Source organism: Gymnoscopelus microlampas (genome assembly GCF_963454915.1).
Source record: "Gymnoscopelus microlampas genome assembly, chromosome: 5".
NCBI classification, from domain to species: domain Eukaryota; kingdom Metazoa; phylum Chordata; class Actinopteri; order Myctophiformes; family Myctophidae; genus Gymnoscopelus; species Gymnoscopelus microlampas.
Window position 1 is genome coordinate 31,646,217 of NC_139942.1, and position 22,201 is coordinate 31,668,417.

Genomic DNA, 22,201 nt, shown 5'->3' on the forward strand with positions numbered 1-22,201 from the left:
TGTCTGTCTGTCCGTCCGTCCATCCATCCGCGCGCTGTCGATCTGAAATGGTCTTTGTCTTCGCTGGACGGAAATGAAGAGCGTTTGCCTCAAGTATCTCAGCAGCTCAAATCCATGAACATTTCCACGCTGCTACATTGACAGACAGCTGGATTCCCATGTTTTGAATGAATATCAGCACATCGCAGTGTTATATCCACTCCTATGAGCAGGCCTTCTCATTAAGACTCAGCAGGTTATATGATGGTATTGCCGGAGTCCCTGGAGCAAGATGAACAGGGACAGCTACACTGCTTAATGCAACGTAGCCTAGCAACAGATAGTGGGATGGCGGTGGAAACATACCCTCATATTTATGTTTACATGAGAGAATGATTTGTCTGTCAGGCTGATGGATCCTAATGTTCTCCTCTCCCCAGGGCTTTCTCTGTGCGGCACACACAGGCCTGACACTTACCTAGAAGGACAGGCACCGCCTTCACCAAAACACATGAATACTTAATACTGGTAGACTGCATGTATGCAAAAAGAAGAATGAAAATGGCTTTTGGGGTTGTGTGTGTGTGTGTGGGTGTGGGTGTGGGTGTGGGTGTGGGTGGGTGGGTGTGTGTGTGTGTGTGTGTGTGTGTGTGTGTGTGTGTGTGTGTGTGTGTGTGTGTGTGTGCGCGCGCGGCGCGCGAACGTAATGAATATGGCCGAGATAGAGTGCCCATGCTGACCAAATCATTGGTCATAAACCTTTGGTTTATTTTTCACAGTTCTGTATTTCTTACACAGTAAAATCCTGAGTGTCAATTTAACTCTGAGACTGTACAAATGGACCTGGTAGGGTGACAGGTCCATTAAGACTCAAGATTTTACAGTGCACTAGCTGGTGACCTTGATAAGAAGACCATGTGAATAAAGCGACAGAGCATTTTGCAGACGCTACAGTGTGCAGTGTACTGCACTGTAACGTGGACAGTGGAAATCAGTGTGACAATACGAACACCAGTCTTTCATTTCCAGTAAACTACTGTATATGAGCCATATGACTTAATAGAGTCTGTCCTTACTGTATGTCCAGCTCCTCCAGGGACGGACTACATCAACTCAATTAGCCGGGCACAGGCTCAGTATCAGCACCATAGATTAGATTTCACTCGGCCTTGTTTACCAGAGAGGGGCCCACAGAATAATATCTATACAATTTGTGCTTTCAGAAAAATGATGATGGTATCATAGGGAGGAAGTGTAGATGTAAGGCTCTGCTGTGCGGAGGTACGGTATATGCTCGCGAGTCACGGCTGTGATGCGCTGTGAGCTTGTATATTGGCTATTTTCACCACGCAATACTGTTGTATGATGTGTGAGTATGAGGCTATGGCATAATGGTGGGATAACTGGCTGGGAGAGATGTAGAGAAGGCTTTTGTCAGTAGATAGGCATATCCCTGCTCATCTTGAGAACTTGTTTCCATAGTTACATCAATGTTGTTGAATTGAGAGGATCAGGTATTCCAGTGAGTGATCCCTTACATGCACTGGCTTCTCTTCTATTGATTTTCATCCCTCACAAATAAAAAAATAAATAAAAGAAAAAAATAACGGCTATTGCAAACCATCCTGGATATATTGTGCATGTAATGAGGGGGGTGAAATATGTCAAAGAACTGTCTGGCTCTCCAGAAAGCCTTGAGAGTGTCAGAGATGGCGGGTCCCATCATGCCACTGAAGGTCATGTAAAGCTGTCAGCATTGTCACACGGAGACTGACAGACAGCATGACAGCGGCTCAGACTGTAAGCTAATTGCTGTCTCTAAACAGTCGATCATCGCCGCGTTGTTAGCCACATGCTAATGTGTTTATATGAGATCTCCTCAGCTGCGTGCTGTTAGCTACATGCTAATGGCTTTAAAGGAGAGTTAATCACTGCTGCGCGGTTAGCCACATGCTCGCCTACCGCTATAGTGGTGTGTTCCAGGGGTTAGCAAAACACGGGCGTAACACATGATCGCTCTTTATGAGGCTGGGGCCAGGAAGAGAGAGAGAGGGCCCGCAGACGATGCTAAAAAGACGGTAATGACAGCCATTCACCGCAATCCAATTATGCAAAAGGGAGTCTAAACAATTCCATCATCCCCTAAATTAGATTGTCCTAACGAGATAAAGGCACCAATTAATCCTGAATTAATTTCTACAGCTCATTTTCCCCAGAAAACACTCTAATATGCAAATGCCATTGAGAGACAGAGAGGCATCCCTCTGCAGGCATTTATATGGAATTTAGACTTCTGCATGTTGTTTGGGTTTTCTGTCTAATTCAATAGACCCCGTTTAGAACTCTAACAAACTTTGACATAGAAGATTTTAAAGAAAAAAACCTTAGTAAAGTGTCTGTGTATTCAATATAGTATTACATTAGTGCAGTATAAGGATACATTAAATAGAATACAAAGTAGGGTCACTATTACTGTTTAGGAGGTGTTGTTCTCCCATATGATTCAAATGACAACATTGACATGAAATTACAAATCCACAAGATATGGATAATAGGCTACACTAAATGTGGATAATACACTGGAGCCTATATGATACATGTATATTTTAGTAATTTATGCAGATTGACTTGTTGTGTGACCTACTGTATAATTAGGCCTGCTCCCTTTCTATCTGCAAATTATGCTCCTTGGTGCTAGATTTACCTAAATTTAACTTCTGGCAATAACGTTGAACTGTGACTGAAATTAAATTAAGCCCACTAAAGCCAGGATCATTCTAGTTTGTGCACAAGCCTGTACATCCATGCTTGCTTTGAAAACAAAGCAATTAAGAATTTTGTTCATCATAATCACCATTATCATTTTCCCAGTCCTAATTGCCTGGCTGCCAGCTGTCGAGAGTTGTGATAATTGAGTGATCTGACACATTTCCACAGTATTGTTTTTAAAAAAACAACCTCCACCTCCAGAGTGGATGTATGTTTACACAAATGACAATGCACAATTAACTGTGGTTCTATTTATTCTAATTTTTGTGTCAGATGTTCTATTTATTTATCATTCACGACTGAATTACTTAGTTGTTTTAGGGAGCAAAAATCGAAGGATCCTTTCGCATAACATTGAACGCCTTTTTAAATAAATGCCGCTGTAACACGCAAGCCATCACTGTAGACCTGATTTGACTTGAACAGCAGTCCCTTTTGGTATATGATTATATTGTATTCTATAGACTTGCAGCGAGCCATTACCACCTGTGCAGCCCTCAGTGATGACAAAAATAACCAGGCTGTCAGTTGCCAGGCAATATTCCCAACCACTGGTCCACATCAGCTAATTACCAGCAGAAATCAAGTATTGACAGATGGGCCCGTGCATATTGATTGGCCGGCACTGCCACGTTCTAAATCACCAAACGCTAATGAATCATTTCCCGTTCGGGAGAGAGGGAGGGAAAACATTACTCTTCTGTTTGACATCATACCTGTATTGCACATAGCTTATGACATGAGTGAAACCTGATCATAGTCACAGACCAAACTCTAGACGTCTTCCTACTCAAAACTCTTTCTCTCATTCTCTATCTCTATTGCTCTCTTTTTGTGCCTGTGTACTAAAATGTCTTCTCTCTCTCTTTTGGTCTCTCTCTCTCTCTCTTTCTCTGTCTGTTTTGCTCTCTCTGCCTCCCTCTTTCCGTGTTGCGCAGCCGTTATTTTTCATTGCGTCGCGCTGGCCAAGGCAGTAAATACCACGCTCCTCAGACCGCGGACCCAGAGTGACCCCGCAACCTCCATGTCTCTGACGCTTCTCCCAAGGTCTCTCACTCCAAGGCCTCTGTGATGCAGCGCTCTGGTCGCGGCGCGGACCCTGTAATTCACCGGCCTGCTAGATCGCCTGCCAGCAGCTATTGATTTTTGTTTCCCCAATCTCCAGGAGAGAGGGAAAGAAAAGATTAAAAACACTTTGTCAGTTTGGTGGGGAATAAGAATTCTGCGCAGGGGGATACCTAGGAGGGCATGGGGTCAGGGCTGAGGTACTGTATATCTTTATGGCTTTAACTGTTTCTCCACCACAGACATCTCTCTCTCTCTCTGTGTCTATCTATGTGTCTCTCTCTGTCTCTCTTTCTTTCTCTCTCTCTCTCTCTCTCTCTCTCTCTCTCACACACACACACACACACACACGCGCGTGCATGCAGGCACACACACGCACGCGCACACACACTCTCTCTCTCTCCCTTTTTCTCTATGTCTGTGATTCTGTACAGATAAAATACTTTGAGGTAGAAGATGAAGGGATATTTTGATCCTAGATGCTCAAAGGACTCCACCTCTGGTCCTGCGTGTCCAGCCTGTCGGTCATCTTCACTCACAGTGTGCATGTCACAATCTGCACGTATAGGAGTGCAAGAGCTTTAGCAACCAGGACTCTCCTTTGGTCAATTTCACCCACTGAGCAATTCATGAGCCGCTCAATTGAAATGCGTCGAGTCACCAGCGTTCTGGTTCTTTTAGTCGTCCATGGGGCGACCGTACACAATGACACACAGTCAAACACACACTTGTCCTAATGTGATGCCAATGCCTTTTACTCCATCAGACGGTGTTATGCTTCGACGGTCATGATCATTCCCCCTGCCCCCCTAAACTTTCAAACTGAATGCGGAGCCAAGAATGTTCTTCCCCTTACATCAGGTTTTGGTAATGGTGCCTACAGGGCCACTCTATTTTCTGAAATGAAATATTCATTCGTGGGAGAGGAGGACAGTCTTTGAAGAAGTATGTTTGAAATGTGAATTCGTGGTTCCAGCAGACATATCTTCAATATTTGATGGGTCATATTTGATCAGCGCCCTGTGTCTAATACTCTTCATTTGGTCCTCTACCTACCAGATGTTCATTCATTCTCTCCTTCCTGTTGCACCTCTTCATATTCATCATACGTTTCCCCCATTCTATCAACAACAGCGTATTTTGCATTTGTGCATTTGTGAAAATTGTGATTGTACTCCTTAAAATCCTCAGTGTTAATTCATCCATTTGTAACACAACATTTTTACCAAATGGATAGGTACTACTTTTGGGTCCTTTTGGTTACATTTTGTACACACTCAGAGTTAAATTAACATTCAGTGTAGCCTGCCTCAAAATATGTTTGCCTTTTTGTGAGAGTGAGGTTTTTGTCAACAGGTTAACCCTCAAGCTGAATGTATTGTGTGAAATCATCAACCAGTACGTACACACTAATACACTAGTGTAAATCAGCTTGGGTGCGTGCCAACAAGAAGATAAAAGGCTCAGAGGTGGGCACAGTAATCCTCAGAGAGCGGGTGGTCTGCTTGAAGGCATATTGTTTTATTCTCTCATGCATATTCACATGCAAGCCACTGAGTATGCAGATTAGTCTTGTCTGAACAGTGGACTCTCCAAACACATTCTGCTTTTGCTTTCTTGTTGTTTTTTTACTACATCCTGCTGTGTATGAGTGTGGGCATGAGTGTGAATGTGTGCGTGTCTACGAGTGGGCGTGCGGGATGTTTTTTCCGCTTGTTTGTTTGTGACGTGCAGGCTTGTTTGAGCATGCATGCACGAATAGGTGTGTGTGTGTGCGTGTGTGTGCACGGATTTGTCTATACCCAGACACATGGCTTTGTCTTGTCCTGGCACCACACTCGGCTTGCCAGATGTTCTTCTGTTTTATCATGCTCCTCCTGCACTGTGTTCTTTGAGGTTTCAGATAGCCGGTGTTGCCGATGTTTCAACTTTCCCCATCTTCCTACTGTTCTCTGAGAAAAGGAGCACATTTTTACCATGAAGTTAATCCCACCTGCTTTATTAATTATTATTTATTTATTCAGTTTTTGCAAGTTAATATCGCAGAGGCGGAAAGTCCTCCAGCTTGGTTCAGTGCTGGTGGTGCTTATTATTATTGTTGTTTGTGCTTGACATACCACGCTCTTTGGAAACAGCAACACGTTACACCTGGAATCAACCATGCTCGTGAGGTTTAATGTTTTATCCTCAGGCAGCGGCTGGATAAATGATCACAGGTGGACCTCATGTGTGAGAGTAAAAAAAGGGGAAGCTCACCACGCAAACACACACGTGCACACACAAGATCTCCACACACACAAAGACATACACGCAAACACCTAAACACGCCAACGCGTCTGATACCCAGGTGCAATTGAATCAAGTTGTCTCCCGGTCCATCCCTCCGCCCATCACACACACCCACACCAGAAAACACACAGAGTAAAGCTGTCAAATAAAGCAACACTTGTTATAAGGGAGGAGTGGGGTGGGGGGGCTCAGATTTATTTATTCCAAAACGAAGCATGCCGGTCGACAGAGGGACAGCTCTCCTCCATCTGTCATCGTTGAAGCCACACGCGTCTGACACAGGGATTCATTCGTCTTGTCGTCTTTGACAGTCGGATTTTCCCGGCGCACTCCCACCAGGAGTCGCCCGGGATTTTGGAGGCAGACTTAAAAAAAAAGAAAACACTCTGTGACAAGGAGTAGGCTCTTTATGAATGCAAATGAGTCTGGGAAAATTCACAGAGCAGCTAGCGGGGCTCCGAGGCTCCGGCATCCGTCAACCCCATACCCCCCCTTACACATACACACACACCGCCACCACGACCCCATACACCCGCAAGACACAACCCACGCTTTGCCAAGAGGTCTAAGGGCTTACAGGGGCCCTACACCAAGAGCATACACACTCACAGGGAACAGTAAAAGGGCATAGAAATCCTGTGGCTGAACACATGTGTGTGTGTGCGTGCGTGCGTGCGTGCGTGCGTGCGTGCGTGCGTGCGTGTGTGCGTGCGTGCGTGCGTGCCACTGTTGTTTCTTACAAAACGTTAAGCTCTTTTTAATATACATGGCAACAACAGCATTGCTGGTAGGGTTTCTATATTAGCCTGCATACCCCATTTTGCGTGTGTGTGAGTGTGTGTGTGTGTGTGTGTGTGTGTGTGTGTGTGAGTGAGTGCGTGCGTGTGTGCTTGTGCACAGCGCATGTGCTTGCACTAGTTGCATCGCTTGACATTTGGCTTTCCTTTCATCCTGTTCCAGGAATAGCAAGTCAGATACTTTGTGACAGGTCAACCCTTTCATATCACTCCTCATTCAGCCTGACCCAGCGCCAGCAGCCCTGAGATAAATAAGCTATTTCATAGTGTATTTAGGAATAAAGTGTAATTCATTTTAGATGGGTTTTACTGGGTTAAAGCATAGCATGTGAGAGGTGATTGCTAGAAATGTATCTTGCACAATGTCACATTATCTCTGATTTGCGTTGTAGCTTGAATACCATAGAATTGTCTCGTTTTTGATGTGTGCCTAGTGCGTTGGAAACAAAGACATACAGTGAAATTCAGGCACAGATGTGATTAAAGCTCTTCTTTATCGAACAATACGGAATATATCAGAAAATCTGTGACCGATTCGACCGGTTACAAACGTGGCTTGAAGTTAAGCACTTTACATTTTAAATTTGAGTATATCTGCAGAATATTACAGTATCTCTCGTCTGAGGCTACAGTTGTCTTAGAGAAGGTGGAACTTCAAGGTGTATGTGGTCCCTACAGTATAGTCCTAGAGAGGGTGGAACTTAGGGCCGTCTACGATAGTCCTAGAGTGGTCAGTGGAGGTGCAGCCATGGTGCTGGAACTGCTGAGTCGACTCCTGTCCCTTAATCTATTTGAGGCTTGATTAAAGTTTAATTCATGCCCATCTCCTAATGCTGGCCACTGTGTGCAGCTGTGTGTCTCTCAGCAGTGCTCGTGAGTAGTTTCAAGCTGAGCCCAGGTCTTTTCTCTCTGTCTGGGTCGCACTTTATTCATGCCTGAGGGATGCTGGGAGCTGCAAACAACTGAATTTTTCATCAAGGTTACTTCCTGGAGAGATGTGCCATGCAGTAGCTGCTTTTCCACACTGTCAAATCCAGGGGTTTTATTTAACTCTGAGAGTGTACAAGTGTAACCAAATGGACCTGTACTCTGGTTACATTTGTACACTCTGAGTTACAAATGATGAAATACTGTGTAGCACATAACATACCCTGCCCTGACCTGCAGCTCTCTATGTATGGAGTAGTTTGACTCTGGCCCTGTTAGAAGATACCAGACCACTGTGGAGCTTCGCAGCTTCACAGCTTCATGGTTTTGCTTGCGATGTGTATGTCAGTTGAGGGATACTTTTCTATCCAACTGCACCTTAAATTACCATATTTTTAGTATGCACGGCCCACGTGGAATGTGAACCACTGAAACTGACAGTCTGCTACACAGGATGCCAAGGAGTTCCAGCTACAATATATATTATGATCTATATTCCGTCCTCGTCTATCTGGATGGTGGTAATGTTAGGCGCAGTGCATTCACATCTAAAGTGAGAATGTAGAAATGCTCGAAGTGGACATTTTTAGTCTTAAACAAGCCCTCCATTTATGTAAGAAAACATCCACTATTTATAAGAATGTTTTTTTTTTCTCCCAGCAGATTAATTTGCAATTCAAATCAAATCCCACTGGCTCTTTTTTTTTTGAGAGAGAGAGAGAGAGAGAGAGAGAGAGAGAGAGAGAGAGAGAGAGAGAGAGAGATTATAAATTCTTCAAGAACACATTAGGTTTTAATGGAGGCGAATGTGCAATGTCAGATGGTTTTCTTATTTTTTTTCATTAAGGCTGTAATGCTGTTTGTTTGTTTGTTTTTTTTATGAATTTTGTGAACAGGGTCGCAAACAAGTTTTCACTTATTCTGTTCAGGGTTCAGGTTCCCCAAAAAGTATCTCAGCACAAAGGTCAGCAGTGTCCACAGGCTTAGAATGTGACAATGTGATTTTGGACCCAGAAAGAATTATCTATATTACCCATACCAACAGGGATGGGGAACTTGGGTGTTTTACTAATATCAACACCAGGCCTGTCTCAAAAAATCGAAGTGGAGCGTATGCAGTACACAGCTAATTCTTCCGTGTTCATTTAAGTCTGAGAGTGTAAAAATGTAGTATTAATTGAACTCTGAAAGTGTAACAATGGATCCGTAACTCTCTGAGTTAAATTAACACTTGTGATTACTTTGCTCTACAAAGAGAGCTATGCAGGTCAGATATGTGGTAATGCAAAATACTAATTGCATACTAATAACATTACTGGCAAAAGAAAGAAATACAAGAAAAAAGCAAGTGTTTGGTCTTTCTGGGACAAAATGTCATGTCTGCCAGTCTGATGCACGTTTTTCCTCAATAGATTTAGAGTTCACAGCGCCAGCATCAACTCATTTGCAGGTGCTACAAAGCAAAGCTAACCATCGATCACATTTTAATCCATTCAAATAGCACAGGAATAAAAGAATGCCTGCTCGACAGCAGGCTTTAATGTCAGGGTAAGGGCATGGGCTCAGCACTCTTGTAGTGTAGACCCCCCCCCACCCCTCCACACACACACACACACACACACACACACACACGCACGCACGCACGCACGCACGCACGCACGCACGCACACGCGCACGCGCACGCACACACACACACACACACACGCACACACACAACCTCACCCTGCCCCTTGTGACAATTACTGACTCGCCTTCTATTCAACACGTAATGAGAAAAACCGACTGATCGATTTTTGCACTGGCCATTAAAAGAAAGGAAAGCAGCATTTGGGTATAGCACAGGCCAACTCAGGTACCACACACAACTGCAACTATGTGAATAGTAGTGACATTGGGTTTTTGAAGGAGGTGTAGATCAAAGAGGATTGAAGAAGAGAGGAAGACTTTATCAATGACACCATGTCAAATAGTGTCAGAGATAAAGTGCATGATGAAGTGTATTTAGACACACTTCCAGAATCAGTTGTTATAGCAATTACATTGCTATACCCAGAGCACTATTGGACTGACGTAGGCCTAATAAATATATTACCGTTATCTACCCATGAAAGGCTATATATTATAACAGTGCTGTTGGATAGTATGATTTATGATGTTTTCTGATTGATTATATGGATATAAATATTCAGCAGGAAAATATATTATGTCAGTGACGGGGGTGTCTTTTCCAAGCACCACCATGCTGTGCTATTGGGTCAAAGCTTCAGTGCCAGTCACAATTATTTATTAGACTCCATATTCACTCTCTATCCATCACTATATTGCCACCCGGTCCGGTCCCCGTGTTAACGGTCACATCTCTTTATGTTTATTGCCGTGTCCCACCTTCCAGAGGAAGATGATTGACGTCGCTTAAAGGAGACCGAGGTGGGACTAGTGCGCTCTTCTTCTCCAATCGTTGCTTGAGGGGCGGAGGCTTTTTTATCTATACTCCGGTTATGAGTCAGTTGCTAGACATAAACGAAACAATAACAGTTGGTGTTACTTTGTATATCCAAGCAAAAGCCGAGTGACTTACGTGTTTGGTACGTTAAGCTTTCGAGGACATTGGGGGATTTCGTTATAAATGCGGGGGGCGCTGCGCGCTTCACTTTTAATCAGATTACGAACCTTTAATGTTGAATCCTCTCTTTTTTCTACAGTAGCGGACGGTGCAGGAGTGGCCAAAGCCAAAAGCAGCTATTCAGATCAGGTTTCACCTAAACCAGCTGGGAGAGAGAGAGCGAGAGAGAGAGAGAGAGAGAGAGAGAGAGAGAGAGAGAGAGAGAGCGAGAGAGGGTTTGTCAGTCTCCCTCCTCCCAAATCCACAAAAGCTTTACCAAGGAAAAGCGAGAGTGTGTGTGCCTGTGTGGGGCGTGAGAGAGAGAGAGTGGTGTGTGTGAGAGACGCAGAGGAATCCGGAGGAATTTCCGAGGATATTTTCTTCTTTTGCTGTTTTAGAGAGAGAGAAAAAAGTGTTTGTGTCAGTTGGGAGCGACACACACTCACACACACAGACAGCAGCAGAGAGAGAGACCGTACGTGGTCATCATAAGGATGGACGATCAGCCTCGGTTGATGCACTCCCACGGAGGAGTAGGCATGGCCGGGGTCGGACACCCCGGCCTGGCGCAGCATATGCAGGATGGAGGCACCGGAGGGACGGACGGCGACGGGAGGAAGCAGGACATCGGAGACATATTACAGCAGATCATGACCATCACAGACCAGAGCCTGGACGAAGCGCAGGCCAGGTGAGCTGATCTTACAAAAAGAGTTCTATTTCCGACTAGGGTTGCCATGTTGCCTGCTTATTATTATTATATGCGACTTTGGGCTTGTTTTTCTTTGAAGTTGCTTGTAAATATTGGTTAGTTATAGTTGTTTTTTTGGGGGGGCTTGGTTCTAAAGTGTATAGTTGCTTATTTGGGGCTTGTTTCCTAAATGTTGTTTAAACCAGTGGGTCTCAAACATTTTCATGTCAATGACCCCCCAGATTAATATGTATTTGGCCGCAGACCCCCCCCCCCCCCCCCCCCCCCCATCTGAAAATATTGTCTCCCATACAAGAGTTGTGTAAAATGTTTCAAAAAACATCCCACATTTTCTTCAAGATTTTTCCTTTGGAAATAGCAGATCTACAAGCTCACAACAGATGCGTTGTGAGCTTGTAGATTGGCTATTTTCAAATAGCCAATGTATATAGGTGCTCACAGTGGCCTTTTTGGCTTGTTTTCATAGACCTGGTTGCTTGTTTCTCTCGCAAAATCTGGCAACATTGTTTCAATATAGTTGTGGAGAGAATACATGTAACAATATGGTTTGGACTGTGTAGACTATAGCCTCTAAAATGACAACAATTACGCCTCTATACCCCAGTCAGTGCCATAACTACGTGTAATGGATAAAGCCCTTATAAACTAGCTACCATCATACTTCATCTTCTGAAACAACTTTGGGATTAATGGGGTTATCAAAATAATTAATTATTACAAGATAACGGATTGAACTGCGGAGCAACATACCGTTCTTGTTTCAAAGGAGCTTACAATGTAAGCTTGTGCTATACATGTTGCAGATTGTTAACAGTTTTGACACAGCTGGCACTCTTCATCATTTCGAAATGAATAGGAAAAACAAATAACATAACACACTGAGACATGATCTTTAGTTCCTACCATGTGGACTGTGATTGCTGTGGATTGCGCCATATTTGACAATTAATAGCGTCAACATTAAAAACATAGCCTAGCTGTTGTTAATTTGAGGAAAATATGTTTTTCTTTATTATATGTTTTGCTTAGGCTATTTGGTATTTTAATGTGAAATGTATTTATTTATTCATTATTAGGCCTTTAGTTATTATTGTTATTATTATTATTATTATTATTATTATTATTATTATTATTATTATCATTATTATTATATAATAATAGAAAATAGCCTTTAGACACATTACTTACTTACTAAATTACTTACTTTCTACTTACTTCTTCGTACTTCATAGACACAATACTTAAAAAGGTGATAATATTGATGATTCACAACCTAGTCCTAGATGATGTTCAATCACGTATCTTGTAATACTTCTATCTCTGGGTTTGTGGTAGACCTTTTAACTTTTTAGTGGTGCTGCCATTGCCACTTGTTTGAATATGACAGATTTGTAAGCTGCTGTCTTTTTTGTTTGTTTGCCCAGGAAACATGCACTGAATTGTCACAGAATGAAACCTGCTCTCTTCAATGTCTTGTGTGAAATAAAAGAAAAAACAGGTAAGATTTTACAACTTTAATTTGTTTACAACAAACACCTCATTTAACCCTTTTACCTGCACTGTAGTGTAAACTGATTGAAATCCTAATGATGATGCAATTGATTTGCAATTCAACAATCTTTACCAATGATAACTGCAGCTAATCTAAATATTACAGCATTACTCCTTTTGCATTGCTCAATATTGAATTTACACAGGCAAACTGGCAGAGCTCTTCAGCCTACTGATGTACTTGTTTGACACCCAAACATATTTAGTTTCATTCATCCAGGTGAAGGTGACAGAGCAGCTATTTGAATGTGACTGGTTGTAAATGAGGTACTGTCAATGAAGAGAAGTGTAAGCGTTTATGCCTTCCCATACAGTAAAATCCATCCAGTTCATTTAATTGTGTGTACATATGTAACCAAACAGAACCGTATTAGGGTCCGTTGGTTACATTTGTACACTCTCTGAGATAAAATAACACTGAGGATTTTACTGCTGAGGACTGGGCCTTCTCAACTTTCTTTCTGATGTTTTCCTTGGCTTGTCTGATGTGTTTGTTTAGTGAGGTGTTTAACACACAGCGGCACACAGTAAAATCCTGAGTGTTCATTTTAGCTCAGAGTGTAAAAATGGTCAGAGGTCAGAGGGGCTTTCTGTTTAGGTGTGCAACAAGGGTCAAAGTCATGAAAAGGAATTATTATGCACTTAGCGACAGATTAAAGGGGAGATGTGCTCATGTTGATGAAAGGCTGTTGAATATTCTCTGAGGGTTATGCGAGAATCCTGCTTTGAGAGATAGCTATTCAAGAGAGGAAATAAAACAACATCTCTAATATAGCCTTATCTGTGAACATGGCTTTGAAGCTGCCGTGTAGGTTATTGAGAGAGCCTGTCACTTTGTCTGCCAGTGTGAAGAGCTTTCTGTTACATGTACCAGCTCCAGTACAATCTGACACCAGACAGTTGGGAAAGGAGACTATACCACAGCCCTAAATTGTGAAGTATTATTCAGTGACATTTGTCTGACTCACACTGGTTCAGGTTAAAAAAATAAAGAAGAAAAAGAAAAAAAGGTTGACACTTAGGAATTTTCACTAAATTTATATAGGAAAACAATCCAGGCTGTGAGAAGGAAGCTACACTAAGTTGGGGCCCTCTTTGGAAATAGCATGCTTAGGAAAGTGGGAGAGTAATGCCTGGCTCTTTGTAAACTGTCTGGCGTCTCTCTGGGTTCAACCAGAGTTCGTTTCCAAAAAGAAGAACAAAGTGACTTGGACCTTTTCCTGGCTTTTCTCCTGCCTCTCTTTTCTCTTCCCGCCGTTATTGGCAACCAGCACCCAGAGCGCTTCTGACTAGAGAGGCTCCCCTCGGGCTGCACACACTCCCCTTCTCAGTTTAGGAAACTTGCCATAGGAAATTATGTCAAAACAGTTTAGATTTGACTTTTTCGGTTACATTTTCCTTGTAGTAAAGCTAAACAAATGCTTTTAAATATTGGCATTATCAACAGTTTTAAAAATCATATGAGTCCCCAAGTTGTAAATAATGACATTGCTATTACAAAAATATAGTAGTATATAAATGATCTGATACCTGCTATTAGAGATATACTGTGTGAATCCAGATTAAATGGCTGAATGCGTATCTTAACATTACTGCTGTCTACATTTGAAAGCGTCGAGCTCCAGCTCATCTTCACCCATAGGAGCTTTGTGCAGACGAAACTGAAAATCCTTTCACTGCAGTGACAGTGAAAATGACTCAAACCTTCACCATGGCATTTACAGCCAAATGTGCTGAGTGCAGTGTATGCGAGCGGAGAACAGCCTGTAATTTGTCAGGTCTTTTTTATATTCTTTATAAAGAGTCAGCTTCTCCTCACTTTTACATTGTTGCAGCCGGGGTCTCTCAGAAGAATTGCAAGGCAGAGTAGACTAGTACAAGAGGTCACAGATGTGACACCGACTTTTACCACGCACTCCCTTGGATCCCGCCACTTAAGCCTTATATAAGGAAGGTTCGTCTGAAACAAGGAACACTGTGGCAGTGCATGGTGTGTCTCTGTGTCAGTTGTTCTACTCCTTGGTTCTGCCTCTCATTGGCATGTTAATGGTAGGTGCGTGTTGACAGCAGCAATATGGGACGTTGCAACGCTGAGGCTTCCTTTGGCAAGCAGCTGACAACCAAGGCAGGGGTACATGCCAGCAGCAGACAGAGGAGGTCTTAACTCCTGACCCTCCCCCCTCCTCCATATATTTGCACTGGGGTCGGCCCCATGTCACGACGGAGGGTATTTAGCAAGCTTAAACAAGCGCAGGGTTGCTTATCGACTCTAGGAACCCAGAGGTAGAGGCTTATGTTACCACTTTCAGCCGCGCTGTGCTTTTGGGCCGCTCGGGTTGCGTTTCACTAAAACGCTGTCAGGCCGACTGTTTACCGACCCCGTACCGTGGTGACTTCACCCAAGAAGAACCATCATTGTTTCCAAAAGTTCTTGAGAGCACGCGTGCGTGCGTGCGTGTGTGTCCGTGTGTGTGTCTTTGACTGAGAGTGGGAGAGTGTCTGTTTGTGTGGAACCATTAAGGCAAGTGGAGCTGGCACGTACAGGTTGACTTGAGTAAGAGAAGCCAGACACCAAGTCAACGTTTCTGGGTGTCAGATTTCAGGCCCGGGCTCGCTCTTCCTCTCTCTGTCATTTGCTATACTTCCCCCTTTCTGTAATTCTCTCTCTCTCTTTCTCACCCTCTGACTCTCTGTCTCTGACTCTCTGTCTCTCTGTCTCTCTGTCTCTGTCTTTCTCTCTCTCTCTCTGTCTGTCTCTCTCTCTCTCTCTCTCTCTCTCTCTCTCTCTCTCTCTCTCTCTCTCCCTCTCTCTCTCTCTGTTTGGTTCCCCCCGTGGGTCTGGGACTGTTTTGTGAGGCCAGTCTGTGTCAACAGTCTCACATTACTCCCATGCAGACTCGGGTCAGACGGAGAGCCCCTTCATGACCGACGTAATCAGACGCATAATATATTGCATTTGTAGATCTAATCAAAGCTTGGGATATACTGAGTCTGTGGGTCCCCCTGACCTTTGACCTCTGGCTTGCATTGCTGATGGGACTCCATTCTTAGACCCTCCCTCACCAAAATACACTGGTGTGGATTCATTCCATAGCCTTGTAGTAGTGTCTTCCAATGATTTTAGGCATACAGATATTCCCTATCCACCTGCACAATACAGTGATAATCACTTGAATGCCTGCACTTAAAATGACATGTCAGTGGACAAATAGCAAAATAGCCAATCTACATACAGAGCGGCTATTTTTAAAATATCTTTCCAAATTTTGAATTGTTTTATAATGTGTATGATGGCATTCCCATAAAAGGGATGTCAGGTTGAATGTGGTTAAACCAGACATGAAGGTGAATGATGCCAAATTACAGCATTTCTTCTCTATAGTATCAAGCTAGTGTAGCGAAGGTAGCTGAGCTACCACCAAGTGTTGGATGGACTGGCCACTATGGCTCCCAGTGCTGCTGTTTTTCAGTGTTTAATTGACATGGCTGTCCATGATGAGTTCAGGGGTTAGTGTTGCCTCTCTTTGTTACCCTGCTCTCATCTCCAGTGACAGATGGAGGCATTAGTCTCCAATGTGGCGCTGTCCTGAAACTAATGGCTATGTCCTTGGTTTCCCCGCGTTAGCCGGGAGACTGTATATCTGTCCCTGGCTTGGAAGTGCCGAAGCAGCAGTTTATCCTCCCCCCCCCCCCCCCCCCTTCATGTTTTAGTTTCCACGGAAAATAAGGCTGAACAGAACCCGCTCTGTTCTCTCGTAAATAACCAAGTTTCCAAACAACGTTTGAAGTTTTTCTGAGGTGATGTTGCTGCTATAAAATGGCTAGTTTGGAGAAAAATCCTCTTACAGATCTCCACCACTGTTAAGTGTTGGCAAATAATGATAAATAACATGTCCTTTTTTTGTAATGCAAAGTAAGGAGCAGCAGTGATTAAAGTTTCATGTTTAAAATGTAATTTGTGGGGTATCTGGGTGGTGCAGGGGTAACGTTCCTGCCCACCTTCGAGGAGAAAGGGGTTCGAATCCTCTATGGTGCATCCGTCTTGTTGAGGCATTCCAACAAACAGAAGTGTCCGTGTGCAGGTGGGGAGGGTGACCTCTGTTGCTGCACTAGCAACTCCTACAGGTTGGTTAGGGCAGTGGTTCTCAAACCTTTTTGTGTCAAGGATCCCCAAAATGATATGTATTTGGTCGTGGACCCCCATCTCAAAATATGTTGTTCCAGGGACCCGCAGAAGCAAAGATTTGAGTTACAAATGTTCGCTTTAAAAATATATATATTCAAAGGTTTGCACAAATTTTCACAATTTTTCAAAAATAGCAGAAGTATAAAAGGTTAAAATTATTGTTATGCTATATTAACACATTTTGCTGGGTACCCCCTGGAACCCCCTCAAGTACCCCTGGGGGTCCCCGGACCCCACTTTGAGAACCAATGGGTTAGGGTGCCTGTTCAGCAGGGAGCTGAACTGAGAAGGATACCGTGTTCCTCCACACACTCCCGGCTAAACTGCTCACTGTCAGGTGAAAAAAGAAGCGGCCGGCTGTGTCATGTGTATGGAGGAGACACGTGGTTGTCTACCCCCTCCCTAAAACCAACCAGTAGGGGTGATCAGTGACAGCCATTACTAAAGTGGGCGGTAAAAGAAAAAGTAAAACAATTATAATAATATTGAGGGGGGGGGGGGGATAAATAATGAAAGTTGTTCATTATTGCAGAAATTATTGTTGCAGAAATAGACTGGCCTTGCATGTTCAGTTGGGAAAACACTAAAGCCTTTTTAGGTCTTCCTGAAGATTTCCCTCTTGTCTGCTGCATATTTAAAGACTTTACCACCACGCTGACAGTGCAAGCAAACACACTCCAGAAACATGATGCAGCCTTTATTTTTGCTGTTCCCTGTCCTCTGAAATAAACTCACTTGCAATTAGGATAGCTAATAAATTATGCAAATGTTGAGTGGCTTAATTGAGACATGTTAATCATGTTTTAAGAGGCTAATTACAGCCCTGTATATCTGAGGTGGGAGTAGTAATTAGCTGTGATGATAACAGGTCTGGCTGTGAAATGGTCATATTGTGTGTGTGTGTGTGTGTGTGTGTGTGTGTGTGTGTGTGTGTGTGTGTGTGTGTGTGTGTGTGTGTGTGTGTGTGTGTGTGTGTGTGTGTGTGTGTGTGTGTGTGTGTGTGTGTGTGTGTGTGTGTGTGTGTGTGTGTGTGCGCGCACGCTTATGTGCACATGCCACTAATATGCATACATGGGTGCTTGCATGCCTGTGATTGTTTCAATGCATGTTTCTCCATTACATTATGACTGTACAGTATGTGTTTATAATCTAATTTTAGGTTTCTTTTTAACAAAAGGCAAATGTCCAAAATGCAACTTCCAAATCTTTGTTGGAGTGTCATGCATTTGTCATATATATACGTACAGTAGGTGTGTGACCAGCTTCACCCAATATGCTTAAAAACATCTTTGCTCCAAAGAAACAACAACTAGGTCACAGATAGCGTCGTCTTTCAGTTGTCTATATTTTTGTATTCAACAAAAAATATGAATGTATTGCATCTCTATCTATAGCCTCTGCTTACCGCACTTCTCAATTTGGTTATCTGATGCTGCAGCAGTGACCATTCTGCAAACAGGGGCTTTTATAAAAGCCTTTGTTCTTAGTTTTCTGACAGAGATCATATTCAGATCCATTACGCTAAGAATGCCTTCCCACTTATCGAATATAAAATTGCTTTAGAGAGGAAATTTGCTCTACGGCAGAGCGGAGTTCCTTTTTTATCTGATGTTTGTCTCTGGAGCAGCTTTTAGTGTCTACAAAACAGCTCCGGTGACATTATTGCAGTCGCAATTGCCTCAGCCATTGTTTTTCTTATAGGTACTGTTTGGATTTGATTGGATTTTCCGCAGTCTTGCGGAATTGCCTAACGCTGTAAGACCAGTTGAGGTGTATATCTTCATGTTGTTGCAGTTGAAATAAATGCTGCAAATGTTATTAGCGACATGTTTTGATGAGTGCCACCTGCATACGATTGTCTCCTAAGCGCAACAAATCTTCCCCTACCTCTGGATCTCTTGCCATTTGTTATACGTAAATGCTTAATGCTCGCTTCATTCTTCATCCCAGTATTCCCTTCTGTGACTCCAAACACTTACAGTTTCTTAACACCAGCATCCATATTTTGGGCATGTCATAAGTGAAAAGTCACCCAAAAAGCTTACAGTAGTCTGTCACCTCTTAGTTGAAAAATCTATTAATCGGTCAGTTTGGCCTTGGTTTCTCCTGGATGAATTCATTATTTCTTGAAAAATGAGGACCACGTGTGAGTGTCTTGTAAACTAGTCTAGCTACGTATAACCCTTCAATAGCCCTTGTTAACATTATAATGCTGACATTATAATCTTCAGTTCTAATCCTCATCAACCGGAAAATTCTGTTTAACTCAACTAATGGATTAGTCAACAAAGTCCTACGACTATATTATTGAACTAAGAATTTCTTTAATCGAGGACAGCCCTGCTTAATTTATAGTCCGTCGCACAACAATGTCACACGGAGAAAATAGCAGATTTACAAGCTCACAATGCCTTGCATCGCGACCCGTTGTGAGCTTGTAGATCAGCTATTTTTGCCGCATGACACTATCATAGTATATATATTCCAGGCTTAAGTGGTTAGACATCAAGCAAGTAAGCCATGCATTCAGATTTTCTTTGACACATTGATGATGGTGGGCTGCCCTGGCAGTTGATGACCTTTAATTCAGGGTGTGGGATATCATTTCTCCAGCTCCCTGCTGCCATGATGTAAGCAGTGTGTTGGTCGCATGCTGAGGTTGGACAAAGGAACCCCTCTGACTACCGTGAACAGTCAAACATGAAATGGCAAGAGCCTTTCCCTGCCTGACTTAGTAAAAATGACATAAATTAATACACGCTACTTAAACCAGACCAAGATTAATGGTTCCCTTTCGCGGCGGCTTAGATGCACTGTCAGTTGCTGCTCGCTGCCCAGATGGAATCAACACCAATCAATGAGGCTCCCCCACTCTCCCTGGATATCTGCTTAGGATTTTGTGTGGACTACACACACACACACACACACACACACACAGTCACACATTTTTGAAAGCATGCACGTTAACATACTGTACATGCATGCACACATGCATGCACATAAACATACAATATATTGCAAGAAGTGCATGCATGCTTGTTTGTTTGTTTGTTTGCATGCATGCATGCATGCATGTATGCATCCATGCATGCATGCATGTATGCATCCATGCATGCATGCACACACTCCTGCAAGGACATGCACATATACTATATCACAAACCAAAAAACAAAAAATAAAAAAACGGCATAAATCACACTATTGCACAGTATTTGTGTTCTGTTTGGAAATCAGCAGTTTCTCCATATAAACTGGTGGGCATATCTTGTATTACTTCCATACAGTGGAATGTTCAATCAGGTGCCACAAAGTCAGATGGGGAAGAGCAGTGAGGCTGATGGCATGGTAGTGATTGGATGTTTCAATTACTGATAGTAATGCCGTGGTGTAGTGAGTCATGCAGTGCAGATAGCACCATTCATTTTAATCAGGACAGGGGAGCGATGGGTGTGGATGTGTCTCCCTCAATGCAGAGTACTTTCACATTTACGCAGGGAAGTGCTCTCCCCCTTTTCACTCCTCTTTCTTTCTCTCTTTCCTTCTTTCTTTCCCTCAATCTTTTCTCACACACACACGCACACTCACCCCCCCCCCCACACACACACACACACTCAGGTGGATAAAGAGTGGAGGAGAGGTTGCCGTGGGTAACGCATGGCGACGAGGTACTCTCTCGGCGAGCTATTCTAATTTATGTTAATAAACCTTGCTGTTGCCGTGAGAGACAAAGGGGCCACAGATGAGTCTCTGTAACCTCGGCACCTTCACTGGAAAGGAGAGGCGCAGACAAAGAACAATGCAGACACACAAAAAGAGAAAAGATATTGAGTAGCAAAGAATGGAAGAGACATACTGTGGTAGGGAGAAAGAGACATGATAAATTTAGAGTTGTTTTTGTGGCTGCAAAATCAAACGGCCCCACACTGGCATTCTTCAGTGTGGCATTGGTGTGTGATGTTTACTCCTGTGTGTGTGTGTGTGTGTGTGTGTGTGTGTGTGTGTGTGTGTGTGTGTGTGTGTGTGTGTGTTGTAGTGGGAATGGGAGGGGGTAGAAATGGGCAGGCAGTCTCTCAGGAGTGTTGCTACTAATTCTGTAGTGGCCAACACGAAGACGGGCTGTTGACGCGTTGGACCGCTTCCCAGGGCAGACGTGACATCACAGGTAGCGTTTAGCGCTGCAGGGTGAGAACGCAACTGTTAGCAGAGGTCAGCAATTGGCCTGGCTGCCTCGCAGCCATTCACCGGAAAGGTCATCTTTAGGCTTAGGCCCTGAAGTAACCTATACAGTGGTTCTCAACCCTTTTCATTTCAGGGACCCAAATTTAGTTGACATTAGTCAATTAGTCACAGACGGACTCCCATTTGATGAGATTTAGTCTCTCAGGCCCAAGATCTATATCAAAGCTTACTGTATATTGTGTACTGTGACAGATCATTCCAAAGTGGTTCAAATAAAATAATAATAGAAGGTAGCTGGCCTGGAGAGAGGGGAGCGTTTCAGAGAAGTCTTGCTGTTTGTAGATATGTGGATTCTACCCCCAAAGAGTGAAACGCACTGCTTTCCCCTGTGTCTGCTGTCTGCCAGCTTGCCTTTGGCAGTGTTAGTTCTGGACAGTTAACTCCCACTGATATTATGTTAATTGCTGTCATTTTCTTTTCTTTTTTTCTACTTGAGCATAATCAGCAAATTATGTACTTCTGTTCATTTATTATTAGGCTACTTTTAACAGAGCTTTTACCCTTCAGCCGTCATCATAAGTTAGGAAATAGTCATGTAGTCATCATGTGTTTTATGTTGATGGTTATGCCTGGCTGTTCGTGTGTGTGTGTGTGTGTGTGTGTGTGTGTGTGTGTGTGTGTGTGTGTGTGTGTGTGTGTGTGTGTGTGCGCACTCGCACATGCGTGCCTGTCTGCCTGTGTGCATGCATGTGTGCATGCGTGCATGTGTGTGTGTGTGTGTGTGTGTGTGTGTGTGTGTGTGTGTGTGTGTGTGTGTGTGTGTGTGTGTGTGTGTGTGTGTGTGCGTGTGTATATGTTGGGGGTTTGGGATATATGTCTGCATGTAAAAATCTAAATCTCTTATTACACAAAAACAAAAGTCTCAGTGGCAGACATACATCATGATATCAGTTCCAGCCATTAATGTGATATGACTAAGTAAAGCTGGGTAACATAATCCATAAATCAATGGCATGATTTCATGCCAAAGTAATAAGACATTGGCCTTATTATACATTTAATCACTAACATTAAGGAACAGACTGGTAGCCTTGCCAAAACATGTTCTGCTACAGGCAGTCCTGTTTTAATTGCAGTATGGTTTC

The 22,201-nt window shown here is 43.3% G+C and overlaps 1 protein-coding gene across 2 annotated transcripts in view; it reads left to right on the top strand.

The window, feature by feature from the left end:
• Positions 1-10,340: 10,340 nt before the first annotated feature.
• The window catches only part of pbx1a (pre-B-cell leukemia homeobox 1a), a 55,392-nt gene continuing 43,531 nt past the window's right edge, over positions 10,341-22,201 (top strand). For both annotated transcript variants that reach the window (XM_084058515.1, XM_084058516.1), the window contains exons 1-2: positions 10,341-11,119; positions 12,565-12,638. In XM_084058515.1, coding sequence (XP_083914641.1) covers positions 10,923-11,119; positions 12,565-12,638 — 271 coding nt within the window. In that variant the 5' untranslated portion in view covers positions 10,341-10,922. The remainder of the gene's footprint in view (positions 11,120-12,564; positions 12,639-22,201) is intronic.